Here is a 22,789-nt window from a genome sequence, read left to right on the forward strand (position 1 = left end):
GCTGCTGATCGACGCGCCAAATCGCATATCTTGCCGCACGGCTCCGCGGTGGCGGCGAGCCAGAAAAGTCTGTCGCATAGGGGCCGCGGGTCCGCCGCCGAGCGGAGCTCCTCAACCACATATGCATGCATATAAGACTCACGACCGCGTCCGCTTGGAAGTCGTGCATGCAGCGCTGCAGAATGTAGTCACGTGTTTGATGGCTTAGTTGTGTGTGTTCTAGAAATTCGGTGAGAGGGTCGTGGCGAGGTCGAGCTAACAGTCGTGAGTGCCGAGTTGTACACGTCTGCCGGAGTGTTGGTTATGCGTGGCCTCACAACTACATCACTCGGAGTACGTTTGGACAGAGAAATCGGCTGTGACTGCGTATCGGCGAGGGAGTGACGAGGTCATCAAGGAGGAAATAGAAGACTGGAGTGCTACGCAAGCCCAAAGCATTGGGCAAGCAGTGACATCTTATGGCTTCATTGCGCGACATTTTCTCTCGCCCAAAAATCAAGAGCGAGTCAAAGAATCAAGGCGACTTTGGTTTTTCAAGAGTCTTTCAAGATGACGATCGAAGAGAAGCACGTTGTAGACATACCTGATCAGGGTCAGATCGCCCCTCGTCGTGTAGACCTGCGAGCCTACTCTGGGCACGCTTCGAGCACGTGTGTGGAGGGGAGCGTGTATGCATACCTTGGCATCCCATACGCTCAACCTCCCCTAGGCCATCTACGCTTCAGAAGGCCTCAAGGTCCCGCGCCATCCTGGAGGCAAGACTTGGGCCCCGCGCGGCAGAGCAAATGGCAGGCAGATCCAATGCAAACCGAAGGGCTGGGAACCTCAAAGATGAGACCAGACATGCGATTCGATGAGGACTGTCTTTATCTCAACATTTGGACTCCTCAGCGCGCTGCATCTGGCTCAAAGCGACCCGTTCTAGTGAGTCGTAAACACTCGGCGAGACAGCTCCGTGGTACTAGGCTCATTCGATAGACTTGTACCCTTGCATTCAGTTTCACATCTATGGCGGGGCTTTCGTCACGGGTGGCAGCTCCTTTCCAGGCTATGACGGAGCCAGACTTGCACACGAGGTGAGCTATCGCGTTGTCCGAAAGTATCCTGCACTCTTGTGCTGATTCAGTATGCTCCTCTGCGACTGTTCACAGACAGGATGCGTGGTAGTCAGCTGCAACTATCGCCTTGGAATCTTTGGCTTCCTTGGCTCGCGCGCATTGGCAGCGGAGGAGCCAGGCACCGGCTGCGGCAACTATGGTGAATGGTGTTCACGTGTCCTTGAAATCACATGAAGACGTTCAATACTGATTTGCGTGTGCCTTCTTCGCCTCGCATAGGATTTTGGGACTGCGTCGAAGCGCTCCAATGGACGCAGCGCAATATCCAGTTGTTTGGAGGTGACAAGTCAGAAGTAACGCTCATGGGGCAGTCTGCGGGCGCCATCATGCAGAGTAAGTCTTCAAGGAGGAATACCTTACCTTCTCTGGCGCTCACACGAGTCTAGTACCCGGAAAGGCTACCTCTTCCTCTCGGACGCCATACCGCAGTGTCTGTTCTCGCGAGTCATTCTCCAGTCTGGTGTTGCGGCGACGGTTCTACCGCGCACCTTGGCTTCTGCAGATGCCACGTTCCAAGCTCTGGCGGTTGCGACTGGTGCTAAAGCAACCGATTCAGACGAAGAGAAGATCGATGCCCTGCGAAACGCAGATGCAAATGATCTACTTGATACTAGTCTCAGTCTCCCGGCTCGAAGGCCGAGGACAGAGTACGATGTAGGCATCGACACGCCGGCCGATCGCGCACTCGTCAGTCCGCGAGACCTCAAGCTCAAGGCTTCCGGCTTATTTGGACCAGTGTGGGACGGTGTGGCGGTGCCTGAGGACTTTGCACAAAGGGCAATGACCAACTTGCCATCGTCAATTGAAAGTAGGAATGGCGCAAAGGGCATCATGCTTGGTTGTACCGTAGATGAGGTGAGCTGCTCTGTGGACATTGGCGATGTGCCTTGAGTGGAATGAGCAAAACTAATGGTGGCTTCTGCTCTCGTAACGTGTAGGGCACCATGTTTAACTTTCATGTGCGCAAGCGCGAGACGTTGCTCAAGCATGGTGAGACCTTTCGTCAGCAGTGGCTTTCGAACGCCGCTAATGGAACGTCCTATGACTTCCATCGTTGCTTCACCAAGCGAGCGGCTTTCACCCTTGGCTGTACCCCGAGCTGAGCGAGCTGTACGCACTCGAGGCAGCCAAAGATGAAGAGACGTTCGCTGTTTGCTCAGACTAGTGAGCGATTAGACAGCTTCGCATGCTATTCGTTCCACTGCACGCTGATGACCCCTTTCTTGGCTCACATCAGCACCGGAGCTTCTCTGTTTCAAGGACCCATTCGCAGAGCCATGAAGGTGCTTGCACAGAGAAGGTTTCCGCCTGCGTACGGCTACGAATTCGCGCACTTGCCTTCGGATGGGTGCCTGAGAAGCTCGGTACAATCTGAAGCTGCGTTCAGTATTCTGCGCGAATTTGGCGTACTGTGAGCAGCCGTCAAAAGACTCGACACTAGGAGGTATTTGGGCTGACAGCATCTTGCATCGACGAACTCTTAGACACTGCGCTGAGTTGCCACTGTTGTGGGGTGAAATAGTGAGGGTTCACGATCCGCAGTGACTTCGATCCGCGTGCGGCTGCATTTAGCTCACCGCATCGTCTCTAAACGATGCAGGTCGAGCCTCACTATACTGCCACGTCCGACTCTTATGGAGTCGAAGCGGACGCCCCCAAGCCAACGCACGCCACAGCTCTCGATGAGGACAGCGCGCCTGGCAAAGGCTTTACACCAGGTGAGCTGAAGAAGGGCCACGTCGCGTGCTTCCGCGAGCTGCTTGCTGACCAAGTTCGCGCTCAAAGCGGAACGAGCTCTTTCGTTGGAATTGATGCGAGCTGTCGGATCCTTTGCGCATGGCCAAAGACCTTGGCCCGCGTTATCGACGAGCACGGAGCCGCACTCGATCGAGCAGATTCCCATCAGGGTTTGGGGTCATCGAGCCCAGCTGGGCGCCAATTCTCCACGAGCTGTTGCCGCCAATAGGGCAGACTCCGAAGCGGTCGATTGGGGAGACTTGCAGGGTAGAGACACCACGCTTGGTCAGACTTCACATTGGAAGGAGAGGGTTGGAGTGACCGCTGATGCACATGCCAAGTACAGATTTTGGGCCGAGCCCACGGAGGAAGGCTACTTTCATCCCTTGCTGCAGTATTATGGCAGCTTCAAGCAGGGCTTTGAGGAATGAGAATTGTTCAGCAGTCCGTAATGCACGACTCGCTGCCAAAAGTGGGCGAAGTCGATGCCCGGAACAACACGTGAAGGGTCACAGATAGCAGGTGAAGCCATTGCATGTGATTGAGCATCGGCGCAGAGCAGCGATGCAATGGTATCTGAACATTTCAAACGGTGCAGAATGCGAGGGATGGCGGGTAAAGGCCGAGCAAAGAGATGGCGCGCTGCGCTTTTCCCGAAGAAGGTGCGCTGGCGATGTAGCGGAGAGATTATGGAATGAAGAGTGAAAGGGAATGAGTAATGCTCTGAGATGACAGCGTTTGCGGTAAGAATTGGGGCGCGCTTTGATTTCGGGGGGGGGGGGGAAAGGCGAAACATGGGCAAGGGCAAGGGGCGAAAAGGAGAGCGCAAAAGGTCCGTCGTGTTGCGGTGGGAGCTGCAATGTGTCAAAGGGGTGTAATGATGTGCGGTGCTGCGAGGTATGGACAAGTGCGGGGTGAGATGCACGCACCCACTGAGCGCGTCGAGTGAGCCTCTGAAGGTGTTCAGATTTAGACGAGGACGGCGCCTGCTGCCAAGGCGCCGACAGTGGCGATGAGCAGAACGCTGATTGCTGCGTTGGAGTTGGCTCCAGAGTTTCCACCGCTGGTGTTGGCGTTGGAGGTACCGCTGGTGGTGGGACGGTTGGGAGCAGCAGAAGGAACAGCACTGCTGCTGGGTCCGGTGGCGTTTGTGCTGGAGGTGGGAGATGCAGCAGCAGCGAATTGGAGATCGTTGGAGAGAGATTGGAAGGTCTCGCAGTTGCTGCTGGATGGTGCGGGGTGCGCCTGGGGAGTGACGGGGTCACCTTGACGGAATGTGGAACCGTCATATACACCCTGCACGAGACCCACGACTCCCTCGCAAGACTCCCATTCGTTGGGCTCGTACGAAGCTGGGATGTTCCACTGGCAACCCAAGACGTCGTAGATGTGCTGGCAGCGAGCTCCGGCATCGTTACCCCAGCAAGCACGGAAGCAGTACTGGTTCCAAGACATGAAGTTGGTCCATTCTTGAACGAAGAATGGACGGCCATTCGTCGCAGGGTTGGCCGTGGTGAAGACGACACCACCGACTGGGTTGGAAAGATCGTCCATACCGTGACTGTCCATCTCACCACCGTCATCACCTTCTGGGATGCCGAAAGAGGTGAAGTCACCGGTTCCGGTCACTTGAACATATCGGTCGGTCTGAACCCAGTGAACAGAGGTAAGGGTGCCGTCCGGAATGAGGCGCTGAGGTCGGCGCAGGGAGGGGTAGAAGTAGCGAGAGTCAGCGCCAGCTTCTGTAGGTGCTGATGCATGATTCATTCACCGTCCTCATTTACTCACAGTACCGTGGCTGGGCCTTGTGCAGAAGGCAACGGCTTCACGTTCGGTAGCACCGACGGTGCCTCCGTTGGGTGGGCCCCAGAGACAAAAGTCAGAGGCAGAGTTGAGCCAGGCAGTCTGGCACCTAGATTCTTGGTTCCAGGTATCAGATGGGCAAACGTTCCATCCGTATTGGTCGACATTGTTGCCCGAGCGGTTGCGTCCCATGTATTGATCAGGCATAGACTCCAAAGCTGCGAATAGGAACGAATTGAATTGGATGTGAGCTTCATGGACAGACGAGGTGACAAAAATGAGGTCGCGACTCACTGTACTCTGGCTTGGGCGTCCAAGGTGTCCAGTCTCGTTGAGGCCGTCCACGGTTGGGTGCTTGTGCGGCTTCTGCATCACCGGTGGCGTTTTGTCTTGCCTGAGCGTTGACTGCTGCGGCATACGCCAAGATGGCGGCGAGGGACAGAGCAAAACGAGCCATGGCGCAAGATTGGAGTGAAGTTGGTAGCCAAGAGGAGTACAAGCAGGTTGTGTAGGTAGTAGCAGAGGGTGACGCTAGGAAGAATTACCAGATAGGTGGCCTGGATGTCGATGGCCAAGCAGAGTAGGTGGTGAGGATGGTGAACGTAAGAATGATATGTGTACTCTCGGTCGTGTAACCTAAAAAAGGGAGCGTGGGTGAGTGGTTGCAGTGAAGAGCTAAGGGCGGGTAAGGGTGTATATGTGTGTGTATGTGTGGCAACGGTAAACGCCCCAATCTGCCGATCTGCAATTTGAGCCAAGCCCTCCTGGTGATTGGAATCTTGATGCGAACGCCGAGCGCGAGAAGGAAGTCGCCGTGAGACGGTCTTGAAGCGGCGGATTAGGGTCCGTCTGCTTGAATGAAAAGAGGGGGAGAGCAAGAGAGGAGTGAGGTGGATTCGGACGGACGTTTGGAAAGACTACAGGGCCAAGCGATGCGGTGCGCTGGGAATAGGAGGAGAGAGCAAGCGTGCTTGCAGGAGCGGGGTAAAGAAGGGATGGATGGAGCAATTCATGTGGCTACATGCTCTCCCAACCAAGACTCAGGTCAGGGACCGACTCAGCTCGAGGCCGCAATGATTCAAGCACTTGGGAACCGAGGTGTCCACGTTCAGAATAGCTCGCGTGAAGGCAGGTGGCGCGTGTTCGACTGACCTCAAGGCTCCTTCCTTCGCCTTTGTTTCGCTCAAGGCACGGCTTGCTGCACCGGGCATGGAAGGGGCTTCATTCGCTCATCTGCCTTCGGTGACATTCGTCTTACATTTGTCGTGCAGTATCATGACTGCTCGAGTGAAGCCACTGCGGCATAACTTTAGGAGCTCTGCATCAGATTGAACATCAGCCAACGGATGCGAGAGGAAGCCGCGGTCCTTGGTGGGCACAGAAAGCGTTCAGGCGCAGACCTGCTCCCAAGGGCTTTTGCGAGACGGCAATTGGCGACTGTGGGCAGAGACTCGCATCGCACCTCTGACCCTTCGAGTGTTCAGAGACCGACCGAGGTCGGGCCATGCGGCGGCGGCTCTGGTGATGGAAGAAGATAAAGCAGTGAAAGGCAAGCTAGGTCCGCATGGCCAAGCACCGCAGTGCACGGTGCGAAGCATCCAAAGGTGTGCCAAGACCCGCAAGAATGTAGCGGGAGTGGAATAGACTGACTGGCCTGCATGACGGCCTATGATCTCGCAGACGTGTTGGTCAGAGGGGGATGTACAGCGGTCGTCTCAGTGCGGTGTGGCATGCGCTCAGGTCAAGAGTCACGAGTCAAGGTCTGAGCGAGTATTGAATCGAATGCTAGGAACGTGAACATACGCGCGCGGGCGCGCGCACCATGCATGTGCACCAGCACCTCCTCTGCTTTCGCTCCAACCCTACAGCCAACTTCTTGGCAATATGCAGCCAAGACTGGTCCAGACTCGCGGGACCCTTCTCTGCAGTCGCTTTAGGTTGTGAGCGTCCAGCGTCCTGCCCTTGCGGACACATGCTTATGCTTTATCTGCAGCGGTCCAGAGTAATCAAATGAATTTGCTAGCTCTTCGATCCACCAGAGTCTTGAGTCGAGACGGGCGCGTCGTCGTTTGGCGGGCAGAAGGGTCGAGTCCATCATGAAGCGAGCGAGGCCCGCGGGCGGTCAAGCTGCTGATCGGACATCTACGAGCTGCCCAAGATCACGAGTCACGTGGTCTTACCAGCAGCTGGTTGAGCGAGCCACGTGCGCCGGTTTGACATGCCTTTCCTGACCATGAATCACTTTGCTTCCAATTCCTCCAAAATCAATCACAACAATCTTGAATGCAAGTCGATCAAAGTTCGCTTCAGTGTCCTCCCTCTGCGGCTCCGACCATCTCGAGAGCGCTTGGACCAAGATTGCACGGCCGTGTATGGTAGCCTGCTGGCAAACAGGCGACGACGCCCCTTGTCCATGCCATCCACCATCCAATGGCAGGAAGGGCATCTCTTCTGAGTAGGATGTCCCAAGACTGCATGTGTCGTGAAGAAATCAGGATGGCATGAGTCGCACAACAGGCTCCTCTGCGCTTTTGTGCTTGCATGATATTGGAGACTCCTCCTTTTCCGGATCGCAGGCTGCTCACGACGAATCATGGCGAAGCCGACACAGACGGACAAGCGCAGGCTGATCGAGTCAGCCTCAGATGTTGGGACCGCAAAGCTTTCGGAGGGTGATCCGAGCAATCCAATCAACCGTGGTCACTTCGAGTCCCGACCGCGCTGTCCTTGACGACCGACGATCACAACGCTGCACGAGCTGGTCGACGGGGGCGCTTCCGATGGCGCTTCCAATGAAAAGCCAGGTTGAGCTCTTCGGCATGCCGCCGACGCTCGTCATGCGGACAAGCGTTTCAGCAAGACCTCGAGGACCCCCACACTCACAACACTCATCATGCAACCACATCCTCGTGACGTTCCTCTACAGCAGCCTTTCACAATCATCTCGATCCTGATCAAGAGGCACGCACCTCACTCAACGCGGCTTCGTCACATGTGACTACTCGCTGACTGGAATTTGAGTCCCTCTTGCTGCCGGTTTGTCTGGATGCGAGCACAGACGAATAGCGCGCTACCAGTACCTTTTACCGGCGCACCTCGACGCGCAACCGCGCGGCCAGCGGAGAGGCGCGTCTCCATCCAGCCGTGTGGGGTCCCCGCGTTGCTGAGAGCGTAGCTCTGTGCGGTACTCACACTCAGACTGTACAATCCACTCAAATGATCGGACGAAAAGCGTCGTCACTCGTGAGGCGAGATTTGGCAAAAGAATGCTGTTCACACTTTCCATAGCAGAGTGTGTTCCAGACCTGCTCACGCTGCAGCAACGCACTCACCACTGTGACTCGGGCTAGCTCCGACTCACACCAGGAGATGCGCGCCGACGGGCCATCTCTTCTAGCGTCGGCAATCCTCGGAAATTTGCCGGCTTTCTTTCTTCGAGCCTTCAGACATCAAGTGTACGCTTGGGATCACTTCGTTTGGGTGCGCTACTGCGTCGCATTAGACTGCTCCCACCTTGTTCAATCATTTACGCAATGCGGAGCCCCGCACAGAGCTTTGTTCGAAGCAATTTTTGCGACAGATGCGACAGTTGGGACCAATGGAACGACCTATGGCAACACGGCATTGGATGACGCACAATGGGAGGGTGGGCCCCTACCGCAACGAGGTGACTGAGGTGTCCATAAAAGGGGGCAATGAGCGCATCTGTGTGGTCTCTTTCAGTCTTTACTGAGAGACGAACCTTGCGCGCCAGCTCGTCTCACCTCGACTTGCACGGCATCGCTCGAAGACCAGTCCTAATCTCAAAGCATCATGAAGGTTGTCGGTCCCCTCGCCGCTGTGGCGAGCCTGTGTGCCAGCGCGCTCGCACTCCCTCCCGACACTTTACACGCACGCCAAGGCACCACGGCCCCCTTTGCTTCCTCGCAGACTTTCACCAGTCCTCATGGAACGCTCAGCATCGCTGTCGACAAGGGCACGGGTGTGCTCACCAGCTTCAAGTATGGACAGCAGAATGCCGCTTTTGAGTACCTTCCCGCTGATCCCAAAAGGACTGCCAATGGCTACAATGTATGTGATCAGATTCGTGACCGATGCTGTCGGTGACTGCGCACACTCATATCTGATCGTGGCATTGTTTGCCTTCAGCACGTAGGTGATATTCAATTGCGAGTTCGCCCTTCCGGCGGATCGGCTCAGTGGTCCGACTTCTCTACCGCCGACGTCCGTCGCTCTGCAGTTGCTTCCAGCTCGTCCCAGACTTGCGCAGCATCGTCCTTTGTCTGCAACGACGTCACTCCTGCCTTTGCCTTTCCTTCATCAACACCGCTCTCTGTCTCTCGTAGCTGGGTCTGGACAGGAGCTGAGGCCAACAATGAGGCTTTGCAGGTTGTTTACCGTATCGTCAACAATGGCGACAAGCCTCTCGAATTCGGCGGACTGGCCTTCCCGCTTGCGTTCTCCAACAATTGGGAAGGGGCTAGTCAAGACGTCACTTGGGACACCAAGGTCATGTCCGACCCTGCTATCAATCTTGATCATGGCTACGTCCTGACGAATCGCCTTACAGGCACCGGCGCGGCCGTAGTGGTCTCATCTGGCTCCGATATCAAAGCGAAGGGTCAGTCGTAGCCCGTGTGCTCCCTTCCAATGTTGCCGCTCGCTGACCAGATCATGCTCGCACGCAGCTCCTTTGGAGTCGTATCGTATTCTGCCCACAACCGGCCCTCTTCGCGAAGTGACCCCGCCCTCTTTTGGCTTCGAGGGCATTTACAGCTGGGCCGTACACACTCTGGGCTTCCAGGCCTTGGACCAGCAAGCTGCGCGCAGCCTTGGTGTTCAGCGCGGGGCAGATTGGAACGTCCCAACTTCTTCGACTCTGCAGCCGAAAGAAAGCCGCGACTTTTCCCTGCAATTCTTTGGCACGCCTGACGGAGCACGTGGAGTGGAAGCGGCGCTTAGAAGACGCAAAGTCGCCACTCTTGTGGGCGTCCCTGGCTATGTCATTCCTCGCGCTTCGGAAGGCAAGCTCATCGTTGACTCCGACTCTGCGGTGACAGTAGACAAGATCGAGCCAGCAGGTGCACTGACATTGCAGCAGAGCGGAGCTAAGCAAGGTACCAAGACCGTCTTTCGCGTGACTCCCGGTGGTTCTACATTCGGCCGGGTCCGCGTGACGCTACGCTTCGGAGATGGAACTTCAGCAACGGCTCACTACTTTGTACCAGCCTCGGTCCAGGACACTCTGTCCGCTCATGGCAAGCACTCGTTTAATCAGCAATGGCTCGACACCCAGCAAGACTTCTTCAACAGGACGCCAAGCGTGATCACCTGGGACAAGGCCGCGAACGGCGGTCAGGGAGGTCAAGTACTCGACGATCAACGCGCATGGGTTGCTGGTCTCTCGGACGAAGGTGGTGCGGGTGCATACGTTAGCGCAAGTAGCAAAGAGCTCTTGCAGCCCGACGCCTCTGAGGTCGCCAAGTTGCAGAGGTTCGCCGAAGATACTCTTTGGGGTCATTTGCAGCACGACGAAAGCGAGCCGGACTTGACCGGTGCTACTCGCAAAAGCCTATTCTACTACGACCAAGCACTCGAAGGTCGTGGTGTGTACCAGCCGGGAGTGACGCACAGCGGTACTTGGGACGTCAAAGAGGCCACACGCCTCGATAGGACGTACAATTATCCTCATCCCGCCGTCGTGTGGGTGACCCTGTACCGTCTGGGGCGGAATTACGCAGGCTTGCTGGCTGCGCAGCCGGGTTCCACTTGGCAGACTTATTTGACTCGAGCTGCCCTGACCCTTCGCGCCATGATGAAGCATGCTGGGCTCAACGCTTACGCTCGATTCGGAATGATGGAGGGCACCTTTTTCGTCGAATTGCTCAACGACCTGAAGCGCGAAGGTCAGACCAATGCCACTTATGCAGATCTGCACAAAGAGCTCGAGGGCCTCATGAAACAGCGTGCAGATCTTTGGAATGGCGAAAGATATCCGTACGCCAGCGAGTTAGTACTGGAACTGGAACAACGCTGCCTTTTGGAAATGTCTCAATACTGATCCACAGAGCTCTTCATCTTTCACAGATTCCCATGGGACTTTACTGGGCAGGAAGAAGTCCATGCTTGGCTGGACTACTTCAACTACACCGCCAAGGCTGATCAAACCGTCGAGACGGTTGTTGCCGGCATGTCAGCTCCCCCTCACTGGGCCTACAGTGGCATCGGACGGTGAGTGATGTGAGTGGCGAGAAGCTCAAGCGCTTCATACTAAAGCCATTGCGATACCCTCACAGTTCATACTGGGACTCCTTGTATGGCGGTCGTCAGCCCCAGCGCATCGAGCGTCTGCAGCACCATTACAAGGGTTCGCTCAATGCGCTGCCGCTCCTGAGCTATTTCCGCAAGAATCCTACGGAAGCTAATCTTTGGCTTCTGCGGTCTGCGTTTGGTGCGAGCACCGGAACCTTGTCGACCGTCGACCAGAGCGGGTGAGAGATTCTTGGGATTGTTGCGTCAGCCTGTCGGCGGTGTGGCTAAACCGTTCCTTGTCCTTGGTGCACCGCTAGCTTTGCGAGTATGGGAATGCACTCAAACCCGGATGCGCTGCAATTCGACACCTTGACTGGTGATGGAGGCATGTCCATGGCCGGCTACGCTCTCTCCTCAGCATGCTACGTCGTCAATTCTCAGTCTCTCGGCGGATGGTCTGCCTTCGCCGGTACGCTCTCCCAGCAAGGTTCGCAGATCACTGTGAAGCCTACCGATGCAGCTCGTCAGCGACTGTTCATCGCCGCTACAGGGCTCTATGTTCAATTAGACTCTGGAAGGATCAACTCGGTGACGTTTGCCGCGAGCAATCCCAGAGACGTTCAAGTCACGTTCGACCAGGCCAATCAATACACTCCTAATGCCGGCATCCGCTTCGCACAGACCGCCAAGCCCCAAGGCGCCCCGAGCGGCTACATGATGCAGGCTGGCTTCAAGCAAGAACGGGATGCGTACGTCGTACCTCTCAAACAAGGCTCCACGACGACCATCAAGATCAGTGCTGCCTAGACACTTGCCTCCAAGGAGCTTCCTGGCCACCCTGATCTGTCCTCCTCTGCACTATGTCACCTTGTCTTAACATTGCTCCTCCTTCTACAATGAGCGCTGCGTCATTGCATCTTTTGACATTGCGTCTCTGACCTTCTGATGCACTATCTCACAGCTGCCCTGAGACTCAAGTCCGCGTTCTGTTGGTCTATTTCTCTCCTGCTCTTCCATGTATCTTCTCGTCCCTTCAGGCATAGACTTGAAGACGAACATCCCTCAAGTCGCTCTCCGCATTCATCTGAGCCTCCTAGGTGAAGCCCATCCTCTTGGAGGCATACGCGAATCAATCAAAGGTCAGGAATATCCCGCGTCGAAAATCTATTATTAAATCAGACTGTCTGACGATCAATCGAGAATTCAAATCAAACTCGAACGAGTACCCTTTTTGTGTAGTTGCACGTGACTCATCGCGCATTGGGTCCAAGGTCCGCTCCGATGCGGAGTTTGGAGTCTTGAATTGTAGACAGCCAAGCCACGAAAGACTTCACGAATCTCGACGCTGAACCGATCTTCCACTCAGCACCTCGATCTGGACTTTCTGAGCCTCGCGCTACGTATTTTGACCTCCTCGCCGGTCAAAGTGGTGTTGCAGTCCTAAGCTATTCACGATTGTACTCAGATATACCGATTGCGCGCAGAGCTTTCGCGCTCAGGCCCTCCTTCAAGAGAAATGGCAGCGCTACGCCTTACGGGCGGACAACTCATGCGGATATCGAGCCCTCTGTGCACGTCTACTCGGTCATTCGCTTCTGCGGGGCGCCGCAGCAAGGAGCGTCAGCAATACGTTTGCCCCACCACACTTTCACCGCTTCATACAGCGCTTTCAATCGCTCAGCGACATCTGAACACTGGTCCGCCTTCCTTCCCGTGCGTAGATGCCAACGAAGCGCGCACGGCTTGGCTGCTATCTCAGGGACCCTCGTTGACCGAAAATGAGAGTCAAGCTGCGCGCATCTCTTCTGGTGATGATGGAGGACCCGAGCCAGCATACTCGCCCCCAAAGGGCTATCTGACCTTTAGCAGCGAAGAATCTCTGAAGCTTGACTATGGCGGTGAATTGCCGCGCTTCGACATAGCCTACGAGACATGGGGCAAGTTGAACGAGAAGAAAGACAACGTCGTTCTGCTGCACACGGGTCTGTCCGCATCCAGCCATGCAGCATCTACTAGCAGCAACTCGGCCAAGGGATGGTGGGAAGCATTCATTGGGCCTGGCAAATCCATCGATACAGATCGATTCTTTGTCATATGCACCAACGTTCTGGGAGGTTGCTATGGCTCCACGGGTCCATCCAGTCCGCACCCGATCGATGGGAAGCCCTACGCCACGCGATTTCCGATCTTGACCATCTTCGACATGCTCAGAGCTCAGTTCAGGCTGCTCGACCATCTGGGCGTTCAGAAATTGTTCGCCAGTGTGGGCAGCAGCATGGGCGGAATGCAGAGCGTCGCTGCAGCTCACATGTATCCGGAGAGGGTGGCAAGAGTGGTCAGCATCAGCGGGTGTGCGAGGAGCGCTCCCGCCAGCATCGCATTGAGGTACGCTCAGAGAAGTGGTGAGTCCAAGCATTTGGATCTGGATGTCGATCGCAACGGGATGAGTCCAGTCTGCAGCCCATCTCATTGCACATAAAGCCTCGCTGACTGCTTGATGTTTCACGACGTCTACAGTCCTGATGGCGGATCCAAATTGGAATCGAGGCTTCTACTACGACAAGGGCTTGCTTCCTCCCCACACTGGTATGAAGCTGGCTAGGCAGATCGCCACCATCACGTACCGATCAGGGCCAGAATGGGAGCAAAGATTCGGCCGTCATCGTCGTGTAGCGGCTTCCTCGGCCGAGTCTACTTCCTCCGCGCCTGCTCGCAATGCGGCAAGCTTCTCAACAGGGTCTAGACGAAAGGAACAAGATCCTGCTCTGTGCCCGGACTTTCTCATCGAGACGTATCTCGATCACCAGGGAGAGAGCTTCTGTCTCAAATACGATGCCAATTCATTGATCTACATCAGCAAAGCGATGGATCTGTTCGACATGTCAGACTATGCGCTGGAAGAGCTAGCTAGAAGGCGCAAAGCTAATGTCGCAGCTGCAAGAGAGTCGCTAGACATCGAAGACGAGATCGAACGAGCTTCGTTGGACAAGTTCGATCAAGAGACGAGCACGATTGGTGAAGCTTCTCAAGCAGATGAGACGATCGTCGAACCTGCTGCACAGCCCAGCTCTCCTCGTCGACAGCATATCCACACACTTGCTTCGCCCTCGGCTCACGCCTACCTTCCGGCACTAGCGAGAGGTCTGAAGAGGCTTAGCGATGTACCTGTTCTCATCCTCGGCGCTCAGAGCGACATTCTGTTCCCAGTAGATCAGCAGCGGGAATTGGCGGAATGCTTGCGCATCAATGGGAATGATCGGGTCAGATACTACGAGATCGACGCCCCACACGGCCACGATAGCTTCCTGTGAGTATTCGACAGCCGTTGGGCTGGTTCACTCAAGCACTGTAAATAGCATGTTGACCGCCGCCACACGCTCCTATTCCGCAGCATCGACGTGGCTAATGTTGGAGGAGTTCTGGACGGCTTCTTGCGATCATCATAGCTTGAGCCGCGGAGAGCGCATCAATGCAGTCACCGCGACACCATCACAAATTTGATTTGAAATCGAAACGCATTTGTCACCGGCCTTCATTTTGACAATCTTCTTGCTGAGAGAGACTGTGTGCGCGTATTCTGAGGCAACAAGATGAGTGCGATGCGCACCTGCCCTCGACGCTCAACACACTAGAGCTCGATTGCCGATTCGAAAGAATTGCCATCGTGGGCCCTTCGTGCCTTGCCGTCCTTCTGATCTCCTCCATCTGCCTCTGCAGCTTTGCGCTTGCTGCTCGCCTCTCTATGCAGGTCCTCATCTGCACGTCGCTTGCGATCGCCCGATGCCTTTCTCTCGGGATCCAAGGGCGCGTCGACAATGGTGACGTCGTCATTCTCGTCCTCTGTATCCGGCTCGGGCTCTGGAATGATAGGCCTGTCGATGAGATCTGGCAACTTATTCAAGGGCGGCAAGGCCCAAGGAGCTGGAACTGCCCCTTCAATGACGCTGCTCAAATCAAGAGTCTCGATGAGGAGGTTGACGTTTGCTTTCTGCCCTTCCTCGTCTACTAGGCTGATGATGCTCCCGACCGCGATGCTGAGCTCTGCCAATGACTTCGAATGATTGTCTTGGAAATCAGAATCGGCGAGAAGGCGGTTGCCCTCGTAGACTTCAAGGTCGCCTTGGATGCCCAAGCCACCGCCTTCCATTCTTCGGCCCTTTGCGACCTGCTCGATCACTTGACCAAGCGTGACTCGCCTCGGATCAGCTGCGAAAGGCACGTATACGTTTTGGCATACTCCGCAGGCAGGGTTGGGCTTGGTCGTCTTGCTCCCCACGATGAATTGAGGCAAGCTAGTCTTGTTGACCAGTCTGGCTTGGTCCCATCTTCCAGCTAAAGCATGAAGGGCTTGAAGCACCAGAGCACCGGCGATGATTGCGTTCGTAGAGGCGATGGCTGGAATGATGTTTCCCGCCATTTGCTTTACCTGGAATCGCGTGCGTGGCTCTATGCCATAGACTCTTGCGCGCAAATTTGCCGAGGATGTCACAAAGTCTAGTGACGGGTCGTCGTCTTTGTCGAAGGAGAGGGGTTCTGAGGGATCACGAGCGTAGCGCTGCGCAAGAGCTCCAAGGCTGCCCGCAAATTCACGCGCTAAGTCAGCCGAGCACACGCTCTCTGAGGGCAGTATCCTTGGCCTCACCTCTGCTCAAACATCTCAACAGTCTCCCTCAGGCTCAGCAACCTCTGGTCTTTCAAGCCACTTTTCTCCCTTTCAGCTTCTGTGGCGTCCGTTCTAGCACTCTCGAAATCAATGGGCACCGGCCTCCTGCGATTCTTCCACATCTCCTCCATGCTCAGTAGACGCTCGACGTCCGCTTTGAACACCTTGTTGAACACTCTGAGCGCATTCTCGCGCACCTTCTCGGGGCTGGCTAAGAGAGAGGAGCGGATGTCTCTCATTTCGCGGGCTTCGGCCCTCAGATTATCGATCTCTTTAGCTGTCAGTGGACAGCGGAGACAGGGTAAGAGACAGGTAGATTGCGCGAGAAATGCATCAATAAGGTATACTCACCATTCTCCCCATCTGCAAGCGCCTTATCGAGCTCGACGTCCTCAGTCTCGTCATCTTCTCCAAATAGTTGACTGCGCAAGGGTGCGAAATGCGGTGAGCATATACGCATGTGTGCGAGCTGAACGAATCGCGGCTTTGCCTCACTTGAAAAGCCAGCTCTTGCTCCACACAATGCAATGAATAGGTGTGCTAGGCGTCGAACGGATTGTGCAGACTGGGTAGGATTTCGGCGTTTCTTTCGGAACGCAATCGTAGCATTCGGTGATGCCCTAACAACAAAGGAGACAGCCAACCGGAGCAGACTTGCTAAGTGGAGGTCAAGACGAGCGCGCCACCTCGCTCCCAGGCACACGCACCTTCATGATGGGCTGCACCTGTCCCAAGAAACCAGCAGTGCCGCTCTCCACCAACGGTGTGCCCGCAGCAATGCACATTTTATTGACATGCCTCCTCGCTTCCAAGTTGTCCAATGCATTGAGCACCACATCGAAGCCTGCATAGTATGCTGCTCCGAATTTCGCGCCATCTTTGCCGCCGTTGGGTCCTCCTCGCAGAATGTCGGCATGGTGAGGTTGGATGCGAGCGCTGGGACAAAATGTCTGGGCTACGCTACTGGCGATCAACGCTTTGGACTTTTTGATGTGCGACTTGTTGAACAGAAATTGCCGATTAAGGTTTGAGAGATCTATGGTGTCCAAATCGATCTGCAGATCAGAGGCAGCGTGAGCCTGAGTAGCGACCAATGTCTCAAGCGGAGCTGTACAGCACTGACCACTTCGATATCTTTGAAGCCGACCAAGACGAGATTCTTGAGCAGTTCGCAGCCGATTCCACCCGCGCCAACGACTAGCAGCTTTGCGCTCGCTACCCTTGCGAAGTCTTGAGGTCCAAGCAGTGCTCTGGCGTGAGCATGGCGGGGAGCCGAAGACGAAGCTTGAGCCGACATGATAATCTACTACCCGCGAGCAGTATTCGCCAGTTCCCGAATGTGGACGTAAATCTTCGGATCTTTGCAGGTCGGAGCCGGGACTCAGGACTTGCCAGATGCCAAGATCGGCGAGGTTGCTTGATGCGAATGTCCCTGTGCAGATGTGAGGAGCTACATACGACCCTGCGGCCCTGTGCAAGCCAGGAATCTCAAAGACTGACCAGCTACTCGATGATTCGCGATCGTGAATTGGGAATTGTGAATGAGTGAATGTGGAAAGTTGGGAGCAGTGTGAGTGTGCAGCGACAGTACGGTTCCATTAACGGCTTCGAGTTCAAGATTTTGATTGGGGTGACTATTATTGTTCCTGCTTACTCGTGATTCACGTGATTCTTACCAACATCACTTCCACATCTCAGCTGCGTCACGCGACAAATACACATGCATGCTGCACAGCGTTGGCCAAGTGGGACGCGTGTCACGGCGTCAGGCGATTCTCTTGCGGCCGTAATAATGCGCGCCGCCGGGCTCCATGCTGAGCGCGTCTCGTACGTGGGATGCGCCCATATTGAAGCTCAGCCCTCACGCCGTACTCCACAGCCCTCAAGGCCCACGGCGTTCCAGAAGCTCATGGATGCCACGATTCGTATATGCTCCACCGTCCACACTCGCCTTGGGTCGACCACGGCGATCTTTCACCGGAACCTCAACTGGCTTTTGACTGTATGATACCTCTCACCTGCGCCTCTACGCTCCGTGCTCAAGACAGCCGCGCAAAACTCGCATAAGTTGAGCTCGCAGGACAGCAACCCAAGGCGGCAAGCTACACTCGCCCGCTTTCACCGTCTTGCATAAGCAGCGACTAGCCGACGCTCACACCATCATACGACTACACGACTACACGATTATACCCAAGGCTAGCACGCAGCGAAGAAGACAGCACCCTCTGAAAATTTGCCACTATCTCCTTCCAGACCTTTCGACTCAGAGCACCATGTCTGGCTTCTTTAGCACGTTTGTGAGGGGCTTTTTGGCGGGAGGCTCGAGTGGAGGTGGATCTACAGAACCGCGCTCGAGGTCGCCTTCACCGTTGGGTGTCGGTGCTGAGGCGCGACGAACCGACGCTTCCAGCTCTTCAGACATCGATAGTAATCACTTTCCTCCGTCCGCGCACTATGATTCAGCCACAGCAAGCGTCACCGCGGCTGGTACCACCGTAGGGGCTGGCGTTGCGACTGCTAGCGAGGCTGATGCCTTGCCCGCGACCTCTCCGGGCGGCGCACAGTCATCACAGGAGCAAGGAGATGCTAGCTCCGATCCAGCACAGGCGTCTGTATCAAATGGGAGTCGCGAGAGGAAGCGACAAATCAGTCTAGAAACACTAAATGGGTACTTGGAAGCGCTTCACCAGGCGGGTGAGTCCGTCGATGCGTAGCTCAAGCCGCTTATTGGATGCATTGAGACGCTGACGCCACTGGCTGGGCTTCCCTCAGACGTTGGAAGGCGGCGGCATGCTTTGACGGAAGAAGAAGAAGCACGTACCGTCGTCGCGGCTTTCCCTACTCAACTGCCCATCCCAGAGGGATCAGAGCTGGGCGAGCTGGACGCATTGCCGCACGTAGGACTATCATGGTCAGATTACCGCCTCTATCGCATTCCTCTGCGAGACTCGCAAGGTCGACTGGGTCTGGTTGCACTTCCAAAAGGTCCAATCTTGGATGTCTTTGGTCAAGGTCGACCTGACTTGCCACCGGGTACGGACGAGGAGCGCTACACGCCAGAGACACCGGCTTTCATACCACTGGGCATCTCATCTGCGCCCTTTTCCATGATCTTTGATCACAGGACATCCTACATCTGGCCGATTCGACCCATGCCAGATCACGTGCCACGAGACGCGGTGCCCCAATTCTATTGTGACCCCGCCATACCTATTCAGGTGAGATAGACCAGGCACTGCAAGTCGCGAGGTGGGCGAGTGGCTGACACGACTTACTCTCCACCATTCACAGATGAACGTAGGGTTTGGTGGACAATCGCAGGCAGAAGCAGAACCGCAACCTGATCCAAAGGCGACAGAGTCCTTCGTCGCGTCGTTGGAACGAGCAGATGCGGAGCTCAGGTCGCGAATGGCGCGTCTGGAATTGGGAGACATCGGCACGGGAAACGTGGGATGCGCAATTTGCTTAGAAGAGTACGACGCAGAGGATAGACCCGAATGGATTGCTGGCTCGGCAGCGCGCGATCACGAGTGCGTCGTGGTTCCTTGCGGAGGCTTCCACACCCTACATGCCAGCTGTCTGCAAGAGTGGTTCTCGGCTAAACCTCCTAACGAGTGGGCCTGCCCTTTTTGTCGAGAATCACTGGCGCCCAAGAAGTTTGTCAAGGGTAGAGTGGTCGAATTACCCAGGGCAAAGCTTGGGGTGGGGCTCAGGGAGGATGTGAGGAGAAGGGAACGGCAGCAAGGTTGGAGGTGCGATAGCCCTGCTTGCCTGCCAGAGTATCCTGAGGACCAAAATGGCGCTGAGAAAGACCACGAGCGAGAGCAGCTGCTGAAACTGAAGCCTTGTGGACACGAACATCATTTGGACTGCCTCACCATGGCCATGCGTCTCGACAATCCCTTTGCAACGTGTGAGGACGAGGAAGATGACGGAGATGCCTGCGTTTGGGACGGCATTTCGGACCCTTCAAGATCCGCCTCCAGCGCTTCCGGAGTCACCTCGAGTCCAGCCGCTAGCGAGAGTCTCAAAGACCAGGAGGCATCCGAGATGGCGGAAAGTGCTCCGACAGCATCTACCAAGAACGTCGACGAGGCACCAGCGCTTAGCGTGCCAAACAGCGAGGGTAAATGGGTCACTTGCCCGAAGTGCAGACATGAGGCTTGGGCAGCTCTGCCACGCAGGAGGAGGAAGCGTGCTGCTTCGTCGCAAGAGCAGGGCGAAGCGACGCAGTTGCCGCGTCGGTAAAGGAGAAGAAAAGCGACCGAACACACGAGGCTTTTTGGGCGCTCATCCACGGCACCCAACCGCATCCCCCCACGGTTCAGCTGGAAGCTCATCAAGTATGCCATGGAAATGCTGTACATTCCTTTCTGTGACGCCATATCTAACAACTATAGGAGCGACATTGTACCATATCACCATCAACGAGATTTTGAATTCACGCGACGATAGTCAGAGTCACAGTGCTTGCCATGGGAGCTCAGAGCAGCTCGATGCATGCTTTTAAGGCGGAGCTGGGCAGGACATGAGATCAGGCAAATACAGCCAAAACGGTACCTGAAGGATGTTGAGCCACGCTTCATCAAGCTATGCCGTTTAGCTGCCGAGACCTAGCTTGGCGCTTCGAACGTCCGAGCAAGGCGCTTCGGCCGAGATCACATCCTATCATCGCGGTGTGCTTTAACTGTGGTGGTCATGTCTTTCGAGGTCAGAATGCCATGTAGGAGCTAAAACATATATCGCTTCCGCTACCGATCGACATCTTGAGCCCGCGCTTTGCTGTGCAACACGCGAATGCACCACGGCGACAATTAAGAATCAGCAGCGCATCAGCATCGACGCGATGAGCGCTGCTGCTGCAAGCATGCATGCCAAGACCTTTATGAGTGGGCGCCAAATTGCGGCGTTCAAATCTAAAGCGGCATTTGAGCCGAATTCACGATAGCGGCCCCGCGGTTCGGCTTTCATCATCATCACGCTGCCGACCCCATGCACTCTTGATTCAAGATTGACTCGTCCTCATCGCGCACATGCTTTGACTCACAAGTCTAGATTGCCATACCTTGCTCTGATGTGCATGGGTCGGGGCGCTGTGTAGATCGATCGAGCTGCTGAGACTGCAGGCTGCGGTGACCTCTCCAAGTCACAATTGCCATGGCTTGCTCTGTGGTTCAGGTCGCTGTATATACACAGCTGAAATCGCGGGCTGTGGTGACCTTTCGACCGCGTCGAGATAGAGTGAAAATCAAGATGTATTATGAATCGGAAACTACGAATCCACAATAAATCGTGACTCTCGAATTGCCACCGTCTTTCAAGGCTGAGCATCACAAAGAGATTTCGCAGGTACCGCAGTAGCCCGTGTCCAGGCAGCACAAACGTGGTGTTTAGTGTATGAGTCTGCATGTGCCTGCACTCCCCTCGCGTGCCTGCTGGAGCTGCGAAGTGGATGCTGCTGTGGCATTCTTGATTGTGATTGTGATTCAATTGTGGGATACATGACCCTGCCAGTCACAACTCACGAATCTTGAATGTCCAATTTGTGTCAGCAATGCAGCAACACATAATACGTGACCACGCCTCGTGCAAAAAAAGTGCAGCACAGCGTCATGCTGTGCGCGTACAGCTCGAGCTACTCGGTCATGATCGACAACCGGCTGCTCACAGGCGCGCACGTATATGTCCGTTGCAAGATAGGTATATACGCTATACATTCTGCTGGCTATGATCGATTCAATTGCAATATTCAGCCCTCGGCTCGGTCCTTTTAGGCTCTTGGCCCGCAGCAATCGTGAATATCAAAGCAGGTACGGGCTGCTGATGGCACTCAAGACTCCAGACTTGATCGAAGTGGGTCAAGTCAAGCAGCGTGGAGCTATAGCTAGGTTGTTCACGATACTTGAAACCAGCCGCTGCATGCCCGCTCCATCTAACGTTGGTGGGTGGCAAGAGTAGTACTGAGCATTGTGATTCACATTTGCAGAAAGTATAGGTGGGTTGAGCATCCAAAGTACGAGAGCGATTGGTAGCTGCAGCATCATCACTTGTCCGCATCAGGCCGGAGTGATTTGTGCGGCTGATCTTGGACCCTGTAAAGTGCCGTCATGGCAAGATGAGGGTAGCGATGATCTACCCTCATGAAATGTATAAGAAGGCAGTCATCGAGCTCCAAGTTGGAGCACACAACTCCTCTCAGCAGACAAACGTAGCCGAAGCTCTCTGAACACAGACTCACTTCGATCACCCCACTGTCCACACACGGCCATCAAATAAGGCAAGATGCAACTCTCTATGCTCCTCGCTGTCGTCATTGGCGCTGTGTACGCTCAAGCTGCCCACCACATCAGCTTCCAAGTGTCCGGCTGCTCCACTGCCATCATGCAGGTTCCTGGACGTGGCGTCTTCGGTGCTGGAGAGTACGACTTTGACGGAGATGTCAATGGTGAGTCACGTGTGCTGAGCGAGACGTTCTTCTCGTAGTGTAGCCATTGGCGTCGCAATTCGCTCACAGTGTCCTCCGCTACTTACGCCAGGCATCATCGCATCTGCCGGCAATGTCGCGTGCAGCCAAGATGGCGTTCCATGCACTTCCATCGAGGCTTCCCTCAACAGTGGCATCTCTTCCGCCGACATTACCTTGATCCCTCCTCACCAATACTCGGCTGCTGCCGACATGACCATCACTGGTGCCAATCCTGGAGCTGCTGGCAACTTTGCCAGCTGCCACGATCCCAACTGCCCAGACGATCAGGCTTTCCACCAGCCCACTGGTACCGAGGCCATCAGCCAGCGTCAAGTCAACGACCCCAATTCTGGTCTGATCGCCAAATTCACTTGCTAAGCTGTCTCGAGCATTTTTCTCTCGATACGCCTAGTCTACAGTATGCTTCCCTCGAAGCAAAGACCCAGAACGGCATCGACACTTTGCTGAGTCGCCCTGTTCTGAGCCTCTTGAAGCTTGTACCCTAGCACGACGCTCGCAGACACTGCCCAACTCTGTCGTCCAGTGTGCACGAAATCGATTCAGAATGCTGATCTCGGGTCTGCCTGAAGCCCCTTCTGTCTTGGAGCTTGCGACTGATCTGGATCATCGTTTCACAACGTCTGAGCTGCGAATCCTGTTCCATGCTTTTCCTGGCTTTGACATATGCCTCCGCTTTCAACTTTGATCCAAGAAGGCCCAAAGCGTGCGCGATGTCTGGCATCAGAGCTG

General features: G+C 55.3%; 7 protein-coding genes across 7 annotated transcripts; 5 read left to right on the forward strand and 2 right to left on the reverse strand.

Annotated features, from left to right (window-relative positions):
• Window positions 1–187: 187 nt before the first annotated feature.
• Window positions 188–3,532, forward strand: IE81DRAFT_321480 (alpha/beta-hydrolase). Its single transcript, XM_025513352.1, has 11 exons — window positions 188–924; window positions 999–1,076; window positions 1,152–1,257; window positions 1,338–1,451; window positions 1,516–1,973; window positions 2,057–2,108; window positions 2,186–2,282; window positions 2,356–2,529; window positions 2,603–2,639; window positions 2,719–2,836; window positions 2,904–3,532. Exons 1-11 carry the CDS (start codon window positions 550–552, stop codon window positions 3,284–3,286), a joined length of 1,992 nt encoding a protein of 663 aa, XP_025371483.1. The 5' UTR covers window positions 188–549; the 3' UTR covers window positions 3,287–3,532.
• A 205-nt stretch (window positions 3,533–3,737) lies between these two features.
• Window positions 3,738–5,429, reverse strand: IE81DRAFT_30184 (hypothetical protein). Its single transcript, XM_025512243.1, has 3 exons — window positions 4,953–5,429; window positions 4,644–4,876; window positions 3,738–4,547 (listed from the first exon to the last, which is right to left on the reverse strand). The coding sequence occupies exons 1-3, from the start codon at window positions 5,113–5,115 to the stop codon at window positions 3,825–3,827; spliced, it is 1,119 nt and encodes a 372-aa protein (XP_025371484.1). The 5' UTR covers window positions 5,116–5,429; the 3' UTR covers window positions 3,738–3,824.
• A 2,779-nt stretch (window positions 5,430–8,208) lies between these two features.
• IE81DRAFT_30243 (hypothetical protein) lies at window positions 8,209–11,759 on the forward strand. The gene is made up of 6 exons (XM_025512253.1): window positions 8,209–8,729; window positions 8,808–9,279; window positions 9,347–10,667; window positions 10,746–10,889; window positions 10,955–11,149; window positions 11,228–11,759. The coding sequence occupies exons 1-6, from the start codon at window positions 8,472–8,474 to the stop codon at window positions 11,715–11,717; spliced, it is 2,880 nt and encodes a 959-aa protein (XP_025371485.1). The 5' UTR covers window positions 8,209–8,471; the 3' UTR covers window positions 11,718–11,759.
• A 501-nt stretch (window positions 11,760–12,260) lies between these two features.
• On the forward strand, window positions 12,261–14,439 carry IE81DRAFT_321483 (homoserine O-acetyltransferase). The gene is made up of 3 exons (XM_025513353.1): window positions 12,261–13,312; window positions 13,428–14,217; window positions 14,302–14,439. The coding sequence occupies exons 1-3, from the start codon at window positions 12,427–12,429 to the stop codon at window positions 14,354–14,356; spliced, it is 1,731 nt and encodes a 576-aa protein (XP_025371486.1). The 5' UTR covers window positions 12,261–12,426; the 3' UTR covers window positions 14,357–14,439.
• A 35-nt stretch (window positions 14,440–14,474) lies between these two features.
• Window positions 14,475–16,973, reverse strand: IE81DRAFT_30274 (hypothetical protein). The gene is made up of 6 exons (XM_025512259.1): window positions 16,697–16,973; window positions 16,281–16,628; window positions 16,069–16,193; window positions 15,925–15,995; window positions 15,553–15,850; window positions 14,475–15,484 (listed from the first exon to the last, which is right to left on the reverse strand). Exons 1-6 carry the CDS (start codon window positions 16,868–16,870, stop codon window positions 14,539–14,541), a joined length of 1,962 nt encoding a protein of 653 aa, XP_025371487.1. The 5' UTR covers window positions 16,871–16,973; the 3' UTR covers window positions 14,475–14,538.
• A 1,831-nt stretch (window positions 16,974–18,804) lies between these two features.
• On the forward strand, window positions 18,805–19,909 carry IE81DRAFT_30352 (hypothetical protein). Its single transcript, XM_025512279.1, has one exon. It carries the CDS (start codon window positions 18,865–18,867, stop codon window positions 19,819–19,821), a length of 957 nt encoding a protein of 318 aa, XP_025371488.1. The 5' UTR covers window positions 18,805–18,864; the 3' UTR covers window positions 19,822–19,909.
• Window positions 19,910–21,771: 1,862 nt separating this feature from the next.
• On the forward strand, window positions 21,772–22,591 carry IE81DRAFT_310874 (hypothetical protein). The gene is made up of 2 exons (XM_025512428.1): window positions 21,772–22,018; window positions 22,110–22,591. Exons 1-2 carry the CDS (start codon window positions 21,856–21,858, stop codon window positions 22,415–22,417), a joined length of 471 nt encoding a protein of 156 aa, XP_025371489.1. The 5' UTR covers window positions 21,772–21,855; the 3' UTR covers window positions 22,418–22,591.
• Window positions 22,592–22,789: the final 198 nt, after the last annotated feature.

The sequence above is a fragment of the Ceraceosorus guamensis genome (assembly GCF_003144195.1).
Source record: "Ceraceosorus guamensis strain MCA 4658 unplaced genomic scaffold IE81scaffold_12, whole genome shotgun sequence".
Taxonomy (NCBI): Eukaryota; Fungi; Basidiomycota; class Exobasidiomycetes; order Ceraceosorales; family Ceraceosoraceae; genus Ceraceosorus; species Ceraceosorus guamensis.

Excerpts from the sequence above, each read along its gene's own strand:
- IE81DRAFT_321480 (XM_025513352.1), top strand. The coding sequence starts at position 550 with ATGACGATCGAAGAGAAGCACGTTGTAGACATACCTGATCAGGGTCAG. Across the intron at positions 1,452-1,515 it reads TGCGGGCGCCATCATGCAGA|GCTACCTCTTCCTCTCGGAC; the intron begins GTAAGTCTTCAA and ends GTACCCGGAAAG. Across the intron at positions 1,974-2,056 it reads TTGGTTGTACCGTAGATGAG|GGCACCATGTTTAACTTTCA; the intron begins GTGAGCTGCTCT and ends CGTAACGTGTAG.
- IE81DRAFT_30184 (XM_025512243.1), bottom strand. The coding sequence starts at position 5,115 with ATGGCTCGTTTTGCTCTGTCCCTCGCCGCCATCTTGGCGTATGCCGCA. Across the intron at positions 4,877-4,952 it reads GACGCCCAAGCCAGAGTACA|CTTTGGAGTCTATGCCTGAT; the intron begins GTGAGTCGCGAC and ends TCCTATTCGCAG. Across the intron at positions 4,548-4,643 it reads CAAGGCCCAGCCACGGTACT|CGCCTCATTCCGGACGGCAC; the intron begins GTGAGTAAATGA and ends CGCCGACCTCAG.
- IE81DRAFT_30243 (XM_025512253.1), top strand. The coding sequence starts at position 8,472 with ATGAAGGTTGTCGGTCCCCTCGCCGCTGTGGCGAGCCTGTGTGCCAGC. Across the intron at positions 10,890-10,954 it reads GCCTACAGTGGCATCGGACG|TTCATACTGGGACTCCTTGT; the intron begins GTGAGTGATGTG and ends ATACCCTCACAG. Across the intron at positions 11,150-11,227 it reads TCGACCGTCGACCAGAGCGG|CTTTGCGAGTATGGGAATGC; the intron begins GTGAGAGATTCT and ends GTGCACCGCTAG.
- IE81DRAFT_321483 (XM_025513353.1), top strand. The coding sequence starts at position 12,427 with ATGGCAGCGCTACGCCTTACGGGCGGACAACTCATGCGGATATCGAGC. Across the intron at positions 13,313-13,427 it reads GAGGTACGCTCAGAGAAGTG|TCCTGATGGCGGATCCAAAT; the intron begins GTGAGTCCAAGC and ends CGACGTCTACAG. Across the intron at positions 14,218-14,301 it reads CACGGCCACGATAGCTTCCT|CATCGACGTGGCTAATGTTG; the intron begins GTGAGTATTCGA and ends CCTATTCCGCAG.
- IE81DRAFT_30274 (XM_025512259.1), bottom strand. The coding sequence starts at position 16,870 with ATGTCGGCTCAAGCTTCGTCTTCGGCTCCCCGCCATGCTCACGCCAGA. Across the intron at positions 15,996-16,068 it reads AGCAAGAGCTGGCTTTTCAA|TCAACTATTTGGAGAAGATG; the intron begins GTGAGGCAAAGC and ends ACCCTTGCGCAG. Across the intron at positions 15,485-15,552 it reads GTTGAGATGTTTGAGCAGAG|CCTTGGAGCTCTTGCGCAGC; the intron begins GTGAGGCCAAGG and ends ATTTGCGGGCAG.
- IE81DRAFT_30352 (XM_025512279.1), top strand. The coding sequence starts at position 18,865 with ATGAACGTAGGGTTTGGTGGACAATCGCAGGCAGAAGCAGAACCGCAA.
- IE81DRAFT_310874 (XM_025512428.1), top strand. The coding sequence starts at position 21,856 with ATGCAACTCTCTATGCTCCTCGCTGTCGTCATTGGCGCTGTGTACGCT. Across the intron at positions 22,019-22,109 it reads CTTTGACGGAGATGTCAATG|GCATCATCGCATCTGCCGGC; the intron begins GTGAGTCACGTG and ends TACTTACGCCAG.